The sequence below is a fragment of the Phyllostomus hastatus genome, unplaced genomic scaffold (assembly GCF_019186645.2).
Source record: "Phyllostomus hastatus isolate PE091 unplaced genomic scaffold, TTU_PhHast_1.1 phas_scaffold_55, whole genome shotgun sequence".
Lineage (NCBI taxonomy): Eukaryota > Metazoa > Chordata > Mammalia > Chiroptera > Phyllostomidae > Phyllostomus > Phyllostomus hastatus.
The window spans coordinates 10,706,236-10,718,661 of record NW_025334035.1 but is presented as its reverse complement, the minus strand read 5'-3'; the positions used below and the strand labels follow the sequence as shown (position 1 = coordinate 10,718,661).

Sequence of the window (12,426 nt, the reverse complement as noted above, 5' to 3'; positions counted from 1 at the left end):
TGACAGAGACTTTTGGTTCTGTGGCGTGTTGCTATGAGAGATAATCTGCACAATGTCTGAGCACCTTAAAATGATGCTGTTGATTAAAAGTATCTGTCTGTACACATATAACACTATGGGCACAGGCCCTTCACACAGTATATTTCATCTTTGCAGAATTCACTGGGAGGTGGGGGCGTGGACACAGAGAAATCAGGAGACCTGTTTGCTATTACACAGGCTGGCACTTCCAGCGAGAACAGCCTCAGCATCACAGGTTAAGGCATACCCAAAGCTCATCTCCTTCTTGATTTCAGGTTCTACATGCCCTGCAGGGCCTCTTGGGATCACTGAGTTCTGGAAAGTGCACAAAGCTGGGCACTGTCCCTTTAAATAGTAGAGGCTGAAGCACTCTCAGGCCACCATGACATAGTCCTGCGTTGAACCAGCCCCTGAATAACTGGAAGGACGCCTGGTTTGGCTTTCAGTGACAGGGAGCACTACCAGGGAACATCCGGACAGCCTGGTTGGAAGCAGCAGGGTTTGGTCTGCCAGCTGCTGGCCTCTCTGCCACCCTGTGGGGAGAGCCTTGCCTTTGCATCTTTTGCATTTGACTACAAAGAACACTTCGAGGAGGAAGGGGTAATACTGTTTGGCCTGGTGAGTTTTATTGCAAACTGTGCCTCTGGGTGGTGTATATTTATGCTTTACAGAGTGTTTGTTGCCCAATCCCCCAACCTCCACAAACCACAAATGGAACTGCAGTGGAGACAGTGTGTTTGTGTTGGAATTGACTGGGGAGTCAGAGAATTTTTTTAAATCCTAGGTTAGGAGCTGGATAAGCTGGATATGTGGTGAGAATGTCTGAGGGAATCTAGAAAGACCCGTACATCAACGGGATAAGAGGGTCTAGATGCTCCTTCCCTGATGGGAAACAGATCTGCATATATGCCTGGCAGGTGATCTCACAGCGTAAGCAGGTCAGAGAGAAGCTTCCACCTGTAGCTGAGCCCTGGCCCACCCTGGGTGTGGCAGAGCTTACTGCACTGCACTGAGCAGAAGCATTTTGCTCCCTACCACTTAGGGGAGACACGGGAGGTATGAGAGATGGAGGGGTTCACAGGTTCTGCAGCCCACACTGTGGCTCTGGCCTGGCATTGCTTAAAATTTTGAATTCAAAAGAAAGGAAGATATGAGCTGTGCCTTACAATATGTACACTTTTGTAGGTATATATACTTCATTTAAAAATTTAGTTGGGGGGAAAATCCTGAGTTAAATATGCTAACATTTGTAAAGTGCTTAGAGTGGTACTGGGTACATAGTGACCACATAAATGTTTGTTAAATAAAGTAAATAAAAGTCTAAATGACATAAAGCAAAGCAGCAAGGCTTAGGGCAAACCTCACTATGAAATGACCTGGGGAGAAGAAAAAACACTTCCATTTCTTAGTCATGCCACTTGCATATGCACTTTCAACCCATGGGAGTTTGGAGCTGTTTTGGTCCAGGGGCAGTCAGACTTGTTGCAATGGTTAAATGTGATATCATAATAAGGATGGTGACAATTTAGTGGGCACTGGTCCCTTATTATGTTTCAGACACTATGCTTGCTGCTTCACATCTTTTAAAATAGGCATTTTTTATCCTGTTTGCAGAGAGAAAAGGGAAGCTCAATGAACTGTAGCTGATTGCCCAAATTCATAAATCCTGAGTAAGCAGGGTAATCAGGTTTGCTGAGCCCAGGGCCTAACCACTGGACCACACCACTTCTCACAGACCATGTGTAAATTCCTGTTAGTGTGCCTGCCACATCATGGGCATCGAACACAATTTTTACTAAGATTCTTCTTTTTAATCTGATAATATAATAATTTTTAAAATACCACGTTGGAAAAATTTTTTTTCAAATAACATTTTCACTTAAAGAATATGCAATTAGCAGCTACTTTCAAATAGTAAAATAATGTGGAATGTGACCTGAATCATTTAGAATAATTAAGTTTTATGACACAGTTCACTAGCAGGTAGATGTGTGTGTGTGTGTGTGTGTGTGTGTGTGAAGTGCATTAGTAGGCAAAGACGTTTAACACACACATTCGGGCTCTCTATTCAGGCATCTAGGCTGGGCTTCCGGAGTGTCTTATTTGAGCGCATCTTCGCCACGCCCGGAAGGGCTAGCCTCTCTCTCTGTGACGCTGGGCGGACCAAGTTCAGGCAGCTATGAATCAGCTGATTTCCCCGGCTGCTCTTCCCCCACCTCAAATGGCCAACTCCCCTCCTCCTGGCAGGGACGCCAGCCCAGCCTGGGAGCCAAGCCAGGCAAATTTTGCCAGGAGCTTACCGGGTCGTGTTCTGGTTTTGCCCAGGCTAGGAGGGGCTGGACCCCAGGACAGGCTGTCTCATAGTTGCCAGGACTCTCCTTCCGTCGACTAATTCTCATCCAAAAAGTGCCCGCTAGATCTGTCCACTCCAATCCTAGGAACCCGACGCACGGCCTGCTTGCAGACACTGATAACCGCGCGCGGTGCAGATGTACACAGCGAAGGAGGCTGGGCAGGCCGGGTGCTCCAGGCCCTGAGAGGATTGGGACACCTTCCAGGGCTGAGTGTCAGCGCCCTTCCCTTCCCCCAGTATAATAGGAATCCAGCCTCGGCCCCCAAGGGAGTTCAGTCTGCTAGAGCCCCCTCCCTCCGAAGCCCAGCGCTGGGCACCCATGGGGGCGAACTCTGGCTAGATTTCCCACGTGGGCTGAGGGGGCAGAGGGGCCAGTTTATTGATCAATACTTGGTTTCCATGAAGTCGGTGGAGCGAGGGGAAGTGGAGTTGAGAAAACTCAGCTGCCTCCTAGTTAGTTTCGAGTAAAAGTCACAGCCGTTTTGTAGAGATCAACTTTCTCCTGCGGCGCATGAAAGACCAAGTAACTGTCTCCTGCCCCCACCCGCCACTTTCTGCCCTTTCTCCTCCCAGAGTCCCGCCCTCCTGCACACGCTGACCCAGGGACACACCCTATTGCAGCGACGCAGACAGGGCGTTGTTCCCGTTAAAGGGGATCGCCAGGAGTCTCCCTCTGGCCCCTGGCTTTGCGATCGCAGCCCCGCGGCGCAGCTGTCTTTGGAGACGCCAGCCGCCAAGAGAACGCATCGAGTTTGTGCCTGAGGCCACTCTGAGGATCGGGGACAGCTATCCCTCTGGGCTGTAAGTGCTTTGGTACAGAAAGTGGAGGAGGTGGGGGAGAAACGTGGGCATCTTCTGTCGATGGTGCCAGAAAGCGCAGAGCAGGCGCAGGCTCGAGGCTGGCCAGGTCCCTGAGCTTTCTATATTGGGCGCAGGCGGAGAGAACACGGTCTGCCCCGTGTGGTTGCAACGGGGTTGGAGTGGGGTGCCCTGCGGTGTGTATAACGTAACGGGCACGGGTGTTGGGTCAGAATACCGGGCAGGGGCGGAGCAGTTTTCGCCTCGCTGGAATGGAGGCTACTAGGGGACTCATTGGCAAACCAGTGCCTGCCCTAGACCTCCCGGGGTACTGTAGTTCCCCACTTTCCAGCTCTATGCCCGACCACCCTCCTCTTGCCACGCCCGGGCACTAGGAGCCACTGGACTTAATTTAAACCTTCTGGGAGACATCAGAAAACCGTGCTTATTTTTTCTTGTACATTCCTGGATTTCTTTGAATGGGTTGCTTGTGGAGGAGAACGGAGGGGCCTGGGATTGGGTACTTTAAAAACCGAGTTATGAAAGGTCTCCCTGGCCCAAGACTCCATCCTGAAATAGTCCCCAAAGACGCAGCTCATCTCCCAGCTTTACACACACTCTAACAGGCCATCCTGGTCTTCCGTTCCCCAAGGTCTGTAAAATGAGGGGCGAGGACCGCACAACTAAGGATGGTAGAAGTCTTGCAGACTGCGGCCCGCCGCAATTCTCCTGGGACTCAACCCTCCACCCTCCGCCTGTCCTTCCCACCGGACATTTGCTCCGCTCCATCCACATAGTAGGCTTACTTCACAAGACACCCTTTAGGACTTAAAACTGGAAGGTTAAAATTGGCTTTTTCAGAAAAGAGTTCCTAGTCCCAGGTCTGCTGGACCGGGTAGCATCCCGGCTTCTTGTGCAGCGGGCCCTGTGAGGCTTTGGGGGCCGAGGTGCTGCGTCGGGCCGGGAGTGCGGGCCCCGCCCACAGGGGCTGCGGGAGGCAGCGGATTGTGCGCGGGAGGCGCGGGGTCCCGGTACCTCTCTTCGACCATTCTCTCCTCCTCACACTGCCCTGCGCGCTCTCCGGAGCCTCCACTGTCTTTCTCTCGCTGGCTGAGCTGGGGCCAGGACGGCTCCCGGCGCTGGCAGAACTCAGTGGAAACTTGGAGACTCATGGAATGAGAAGCGCGCGGGGATCTGGGAAACCAACTCCCTGCGGCGCGCTCTCCCTCAGAGCCTGCCCCAGGTGTCCCCAGGTCTCCTGCAGACAACTGGGCGCCTAGCCCCTCGCCCCCACCTTCACTGCTTAAGGGAACGTGCTCTCCCTCTGCTTCCCCAAATTTGGCTGTCTCTGGAAAGCGCCCAGGGTGGGTGGAGGCGGGCTGTGGCCTCTGCTCGCCATTCTGGAAAAACCTCTCCTCCTGCACTGACTTACCACATTTTTTTTTTCCAAAAGCAAAAGTTGTTCTGTAGCAAGGGGACCCCCCCCCACCCCCCAAGCACCCCGCCCCCCGCTGCCCTGCTGAGTGCTGAGCGGGTATCCTGTGGTCCGCGTCTGCCCCCTCTCGGCCGGCCGTGGGGAGCTGGGCGGGCGGGTGTGGCGCCAGGCCCGGGAACGCAGGGATCTTCCTCCGCACTGCCTCCCCCCGCACCCCACCCCCACCCCGCACCGCCCCCCGCCCCCCACCGCCCTGCCTTGCTAGGACCAGTTGGTTGGGCCTCACGTCTAGCTTCTGCTCTCTCCTGGCAGGCAGAAACTCCGCTGAGCAGAACTTGCCGCAAAAATGCTCCTCCTGTTGCTGAGTATCATTGTTCTCCACGTCGCAGTGCTGGTGCTGCTGTTCGTCTCCACCATCGTCAGCGTAAGTGCCAGGAGGACAGCGGGGGCGGCCGGGCACCCCGCGCTCACCCAGTGCTGCGGCCTCCGAAAGCCCCGATCCTGCTGGTACCCCCTCTAGCTCAGGATGGCGTGGTTGTTTTCAGACAAGAGAAGCCTCGAATGTCCTAGGGCATTTTGCAGTTTCTGGCAATCTGAGCCTTTTCAGTTGTTTTGAGAAAACCAGAGCAGATTAAAGGGTAGGGAGGAAGCAATCACTGGACTGGGTTAGCTGCCCAGGCCTCCTTTTAAGCCTAGGGCCTAAAAGTGGAGGTCCAGGGCCCTAAACCTTTATTTGGTAAAGTTGTATAGCGTTTTTTCTTGATGCAGGTTTGTTGAGGAAGTGGAGTGTTTATGAAGGTTTGCTTTTTCCAAATGGCATAGGTCAGATGGGCAGTTTAGTGCACAAAACAGCCCTTAGGACTTAAAGTTGGGAAGTTAAAATTGGCTTTTTTAGAAAAGAATTCACAGTCCCAGGTGCACATCACAGTCTGCTTTGTGATGTGCACACAGCACCTTCTTAGACAAGTCCCCACTGCATGGACAGGCCAAGAGGATAACTCAGTTACAAAGCCAGCAGCATCAAGTAGATTAGTTTCTAAACTTATTTTCTTGGCTGTGAAGATGAGCACAGTCCTGGACAGTTAGGTGCTGTGGTTTTAACTTCATATAAGGTGAATTCCAGGCCTAATACTCTTGTCTGTTTAAAAGGTTGAGAAATAATTCGATCTGCGAAAAATAATTATGTCCCAGATTTGTGAATTTTATAAACATCCAAGTTTACCACATTCTAATTGTGCCTGACAATCTTGTCAGATTGGTAGGGATTATAAATAAGGAAATAGGCTCAGAGAGGTGGTGGGTGGGGAATGACAGCCAGAAGACCCAGGGAGAAGTGACGGCTTGAGTACAGGGGCCCTGGGTGACTCCTTCTACTATAGTACACACCTCTGCACATAATGGTAACTTATGCATGTGTGTGTGGTACTTTTCCAGTGACAAAGTGCTTTTTACTTGCAAAAACTGGTCTCCTCCTCAACATGATGTCTGAGCCAGACCAACAACTCTCTCCTTTCTCCAGCATGACTGTGGCCTCTGGCTGGGCAGCACTGGGAGGGGCAGGGGCAGACCAGGTGGACAGGTTGATGAGGCTGCTCTTTGCTTTGCCTTCATCTTCTCCTTTCTGTCACTCCTCACTACCTTAGCTGATGTAGACTGTCTGGTTCTTTCCAGGAATGGATCGTGGGCAATGGACATGCGACTGACCTCTGGCAGAACTGTAGCACTTCTTCCTCAGGCAGCATCCGCCACTGTTTCTCATCATCAACAAACGGTGAGACTGGCACTTTGCTCCACAGGCTTGTCCTTATCAGCCCTTGTGTTTGGAAGACATAAGTTTGAAAGTTGTTGCTGGGCTTGGGTGGAATGTGACTGGTGTCGTGAATGAAGACAAAAGGAGAGGGGCAGTAGTTACACTGGCTAAGCTAAGCTCCTAGGTATTATTATTCGTTCTCGATACCTACAGAATGGCCTTGCACTCCCCATTATTGCTTAGGGTAATGCTTCTTGTGACTCAAGATGTACGGACACAGATAAACAAAGGAGGCATGATAGCAAAGGAGGTAGCCCCTTGGGACTTTGGTTTGGTGGCTGTCTCACTGCAGAAGTGTCCTTCCTCTTCCTGTTGTAGTGACAGTGGGGCTGTCCCAAGGATAGTAGGGCTAGCTTTGGTCCCCCAGGTACCAAACTGCCTCTCCAAGTCTTAGACTCAGTAATGACATTTAGTATCAAAACGTTTGAGTGTTTCTTTGTGCCAGGTGGGGACTTGAAGCTATTTGCAAACCCTCAGCTGAACCCAGGAAGGTCCTTTACCTAGAAGATTGTGTTTCTCATCTGTCCAGCATCATTGCTTGTGAGAGATTGTAAATCGGGCTCTCTTGGATTCAAGTTAAAGGGCTAATTGGCAGTGGAAGAATCTGCTGGATGCCTCAAGTTCTCAGAGGGGAAAGGAGTGCTTAGCAGGGGGCCTTATGGTGGGATGGGAAAGGCTGAGGTACATCGGATGCATTCTTTGTGGTGCCTGGGTGATGTTTAGTGGTGACATGGACCCTGGAAGGAGCTGCAGTGCTTGGTGCTGAGGGCACAGTGAGCCTGACTTGGTATACGCCTGTGTTCCACAGGAAGTGTCCTCGTCCTGGAGAGGGCAGTAGGTACAGATATGACAGTGCTTTGCTGACACCCTGGGTTTAAAAGACCAATAACATACAGGTTTAGATATGGCTGCAGTGACTCATAAATCCAATATTTCTGTTGAAGATGTTATTATATTCAGTGGAAGAAACCAATTTAGATCCAGTTCCTGAAAGCAGGCAGTGAAGTAGCCCTTAGTTCAGGCTTTGCACAATCCAGTTTCTTTGCTGGGTTTTGCCTCCTATGGGCTCTGCACCCACTAGCACCTAAGTTGTCGCTGAAGCATTCCAAACAATACATATCGAACCTCAGTATAAAAAGAAACTGCTGGAATAGTCATTTGGTAGTTTATATGGGGAGAATAGGCCAGGAGTGGAAAACCTGCTTTATGTTTCCACTTTCCCAGGGGAAGAAAAGCAAGACCCTGGTGCGTATTGAAAGGAGCAGCTCTTCATCTTTTGTCTAAGAGCATGAAGGCTATTGAATTAAAACCATCCTACAAATTGCATAGTGAAATTGCTTGGTGAGTTGCAAGTAAATAGTCACAAGGGCCTGAGAGTCTGAGATAGTACTGCTTGTCCCTAAAACCACCAGAAGCAGTGTCTCCCTCTTCAGGGTCATCTGAAGTGCCCTGAAAACTCAGATAGGTATCTACTCGCTCGCTACTGACACCTGTTGGTCACAAGTGGTGACACAGTCCGGAAGGCAGGCTTTCCCTGAGGCCAAGCCCTGTCCACCAGCAGTTCCCAAGTGGCATGTGTCCCATGCGGGGTTGATATGGAGTCCTGGATGCTTAGGCCCAGAAGGAGGCAGGTTGGGCAGGCATGTTAAAACCCAGCTGGTTTCAGCAGAAATGAGGCAGCAGAGGAGCAGCCATCTAAATTGTGCTTAAACTGTCTGCAGGAAGGAAAGCAGAATTTGCCTCATGGCCTGTTATTGACCTGCATTCAACATCTGCAGTTTTAAATAGTCATTTTTCCATGCTAGAAGCATCTCTCAGAGAGGCACTCATGTTATTCAATCAGGAAATTTGTTATCTCTCAATTGGCTCTTCATGTGTCAAACACATCTTCTAGGGTTTATTTATGAGGACTTTGGTGTTTCTAGCATGGTTACTTTCTGTGGGGGTCCTGGATTGTGGGTTCTCTCCATCTGCATTTTTAGGGCAGGGCATTTTGAGGAAATCTGGACACACCCTTAAACAGACTGGTAGTATTTGGACTTGGGCTCATGTACTAAATTAGAAGTTTCCATTTCAGCGTCCCCAGTCATCATTATCTTTGATGACATCTTGCTGATGCTGACGGGTCAACATGTGTTACAAACTTCTGCTCTGGTGGGGGTGAACCCTCTGGGCCTTTGTTGCCTTTTTGATTGGGTTTAACCACTTCTGTGGCAGACAATAGGGTGAAAATATGTAATTTTTAAAAATTAGACTGTCTTTAGAACTGAACTGTATCAGTTGCAAACCATTTACCTTGGTCTGAACTTGCTCTTGCAATACTTGGAACATGCTTTTTATTTTACTAAAATCAAAAATAAATTGTTACTGGTAATGATTTATGCAGAACATGTTGCAAGTATGTTCTGTGAAAATACATAGGTTTACACAACTTGTTGTTTTTTCTGAAGGGCTCATTCTGTGGGGCCATGGCATGGCACCTCTCTGGGGGCTGCCATCACTTTGTTTTTATGTGACTCGCACCCCTTGCCAGGTTAACCGTATGGCAGGCAAACAGCTACGTTATATTGTCGGGAGGAGCCACACCAGATCTTTCCCCCAAGTTGCCTCTTTATTAGAAGTGGTTTTAGATTTCTTACAAACTGCCCTCAACTCTGCCTGCTCTTCCATATTTAGACTTTACTTACTTACTTTCTGCTCCCATCCTGATCCTGGCTGCTGGTAGAGGCAAAAGAGGTTTACTGGGGGCACATGCATGGTGACCTTGTATTGGAATGCCTCTCAACTCCAGGGAATCCAAGGACCTAGGAAACAGGCACGTTGTACTTGATGGTCCTGAGCCTCTTGGATCAGTCAGGGGGTCCATAGAGAGGGATGAATCACTGTGAAGGCAGCTTAAGCCAGGTGCCCAAGGAGTGGGGGCAGGCAGGCAGTGCCAGAGTTCAGGGAGGAAGTGGAAGGGAAGTCTTGTGTGGGAGGTGCAATTTGATCCATTCTCCAAAGCCTGGGTAGGGTTTAAATAAATACAGGCAAAGAGGAGGATATTCCCTTTCAAGGCAATGGTGTGACTTAAAGCAAGGGAAAGCAATGCAGGAGATGTGATTAACCAGCCACCTAGCATTCCTGCTAGGATTAGGATTCATTGCATACAACAGAACATCCTCAAATGACAGTAGTTTAAATAAGTTGGTTTATTTCTCTCTTACAAGAAGCCTGGAAGGAGGCAGTCCCAAGAGAGGTGAGTGAGGCAGTTTCATGAAGTTGTCAGGTACTTTCTTGCTTTTTTTCTTTGTCATCTCATGGGTTTGGCCCTCATCTTCACAGACTTGAAGGCTGCTAGAGCTCCAGCCATTTCATCCTTGCTTCAAGTAATAGGGTGGAGAAAGGAGGAGGAGAAGAATGCTTCTCTTTCCCTTTTAATGAAATATGTCCAGACAGACCACACATTTGTTTCTGTCTCTTACTGGAACTTAGTCACACAGCCATGCCTAGTTACCAGGAGGCTGAGAATGCAGTCGTTTGGCCTTGTGAGATGCATGGCTTCTCAATTCACACAAATGTAATAGCCTGTACCTCCCAGTAAGCTGCTTGACACATATACCTCCTAAACTTTGACCACCCCTCCCCATATCCATTTTTACAGTAGCTCTGCTGGGCCCATCCAATTTCAGAGCAGATTTGGGATTCTCAAATATTTCACCTCCACTGTGTCTGGAGCTCCATAGCAGCTCCATGTTCACAGTGACGCATAGCAGAAACTGTAGCATCCTTAGATGTTTCTCTGTGTTTCTGTCTCTCAATCCGCACCTCCCTAGACATTAGTGCAGTCTTATTATTTCATGCTGTCTCTTGAATCTTTGTTTTCTTTCAATCCACATTCTCTTCTGAACCCCGTACCCACACAGCCAACTACCTACTAGACAGGTCCACTGGGATGTCTCAGGGGCACCCCAGGCCAGTCAGTGTCCATCGCCCTCCACCAAACTCACTCTTTGACTGTTCCTTATATGTTAGTGAGTGCTGCTGCACCAGCCAGCAAGTTCACCTTGATGTGTCTCCTGTCTCTGTTCTCAGAGCCACCATAGGTCCTGCAGGCCCGTCATGGTCCCATGTCAGTTGCCAGCCCTCCTTACTGGTCGGAGCTACTGTGTAGTCTCCTAACCTGCATGCTCCCTTGTAACTCATTTTTCATATTGAATCCACAGTGATGTTTTCAAAAATCCAAACTTAATCCTATTACTCTTGAATTAAAACCTTTCAGAGATCCCTAAGTGGTCTTAATCTTCAGATGAAAATCTTTACATGGCCTATAGAAATCTACCTGAATGGTCTGTTCCTGTTAACAATGAAATCGCATCTTTTCTCTCTCCTCCTTTTCATCTTGGAATTTCAGCCTTCTCTAAGTTCCTTGATCATGAACTTCCTGACTCAGGATTCCCTCTCTGCTTCTGTTCTTTCGTTGAGAACTACTCACTGAACACCTATCATGTACCAGATACCATTGTAGATACTGAAGATGCAAGAGTGAGTAAGGACTTATATTTTCCTGTGAAACTGCCAATAAATGTGGGTAATTTAGGGCACTGATAGGAACTACAAAGAGAATAAAACAGGGTAATGTGATAAAGAGGGACTGGGGTGGGGCAAGGAGGGAGGCTCTTGGAAGAGTGACCCCGGGAGGATCAGAAGTTGGCCGGCCATAGGAGCATCCTGGAGATGGTTTGGGCAGAGGGACCACCAAGAACAAGGTCCCTGGGTAGGGATGGCACCTGGCTGAGTTGAGGAGCTGAGGGCAGGCTGGAACATGGGAGCAGAGAGTGAGGGATAGGATACTGGGCCAGCCCCTACAGCCTTCTAGACCCAAGTAAGGAGTTTGGGGATATGGATTTCACTTGACCTGCTCTGTCTGATATGTGTCTCTTAACTGTCTGTTTTGGTCCAAGTTAGAATAACAGTCCCGACCACTTACAAGGCAGAATATATGAGAATTCTTACAAACTAGAATCTCACCAAGATAGTTCCTGTGATTATCCTAGGTCGTGGATTCTTGGTACGTCGGTTGTGCCCTTGTCCTCTGCTGCTTTACTTGTTTTCCTCATTGAGATCTTTTCTTTTCACAACCAGAAAATAGTTATGAGCAATTTTAGGTTAAGAGGTGAGTACTGAGTAATAGGTTCTGTTTGCCTTGGTTGAGAAAATGGGGTGTCAGGACATGGCAGGTGGGACCCATCAGGTACCATCCACAGTGAACATCCCTTCAGAGACAGGTGAGGCCAATCCCCACAGCCTTGATTTTCAAACTAATAGGATCTGAGAAGCTCTGTCTAGGGTCTGTGAGGTGGGATGTACCAAGCCTCCTCCTCAAGTCCTGAAGGAAGGAGCCCATCTTGCTGGGGTCCATAAATCATGGGTGAGTTTCCAATTCACTGCCCCAGGAGTTAACAAAACATTTGCCTTGCACTGAATGAACTAATGCTTTTAGTTTCACAATCTCAGAATTATCCACATTTTAAGTCCAAGTGTACACAAGCGTTCTCCCATTCCTTATTTTATCCATGTGGACGTGGTATGTCTCAGAATGGTCAGAGGGCTGGAGTCCGGCTGCCTCTACTTGGAAGCCTGGAGTTGGAAGGCACAGCCCTGACCTTGGCCTGCCCCTCAGCCTGGCCTTGCTCAACTTCAGGGGATCAAAGGGAGGCAGGGCCCAGATAGAGTTTGTCTTCAGTAAAACCCATCTCCCATTCCCTATTCCCACTTACAAAGTCCTCTCTTGTCTTGGAAGAGAGTTGGTAAACTTTTTCATACTGAGATATTAGGCACATGAAATGTGCCTAATTCTGGAAGCATTTTCATTTTTATAGAGGAAGCTTGTGTGCAACACAAAAGCATGAAGAAAAAAACTGGGCCTTCCTCCAGTCTGTCCCAATCCTTTGCCACCTCTTGTGTCTAAAGGCAGCTGCACACATGCACCCCCATATCCCAGCAACAGCAGGCGGGTCCGCTGTGCCA

General features: G+C 49.2%; 1 protein-coding gene across 2 annotated transcripts in view; it reads left to right on the top strand.

The window, feature by feature from the left end:
- The first annotated feature begins 478 nt into the window (after window positions 1-478).
- PMP22 (peripheral myelin protein 22) overlaps window positions 479-12,426 on the top strand; it is a 31,332-nt gene continuing 19,384 nt past the window's right edge. Inside the window, exons 1-3 of one of the 2 annotated variants that reach the window (XM_045824294.1) lie at window positions 479-639; window positions 4,920-5,031; window positions 6,279-6,378. In XM_045824294.1, coding sequence (XP_045680250.1) covers window positions 4,954-5,031; window positions 6,279-6,378 — 178 coding nt within the window. In that variant the 5' untranslated portion in view covers window positions 479-639; window positions 4,920-4,953. Of the gene's footprint in view, window positions 640-2,986; window positions 3,176-4,919; window positions 5,032-6,278; window positions 6,379-12,426 lie in introns of those variants that run through there. The other variant, XM_045824293.1, reaches the window with a different exon arrangement.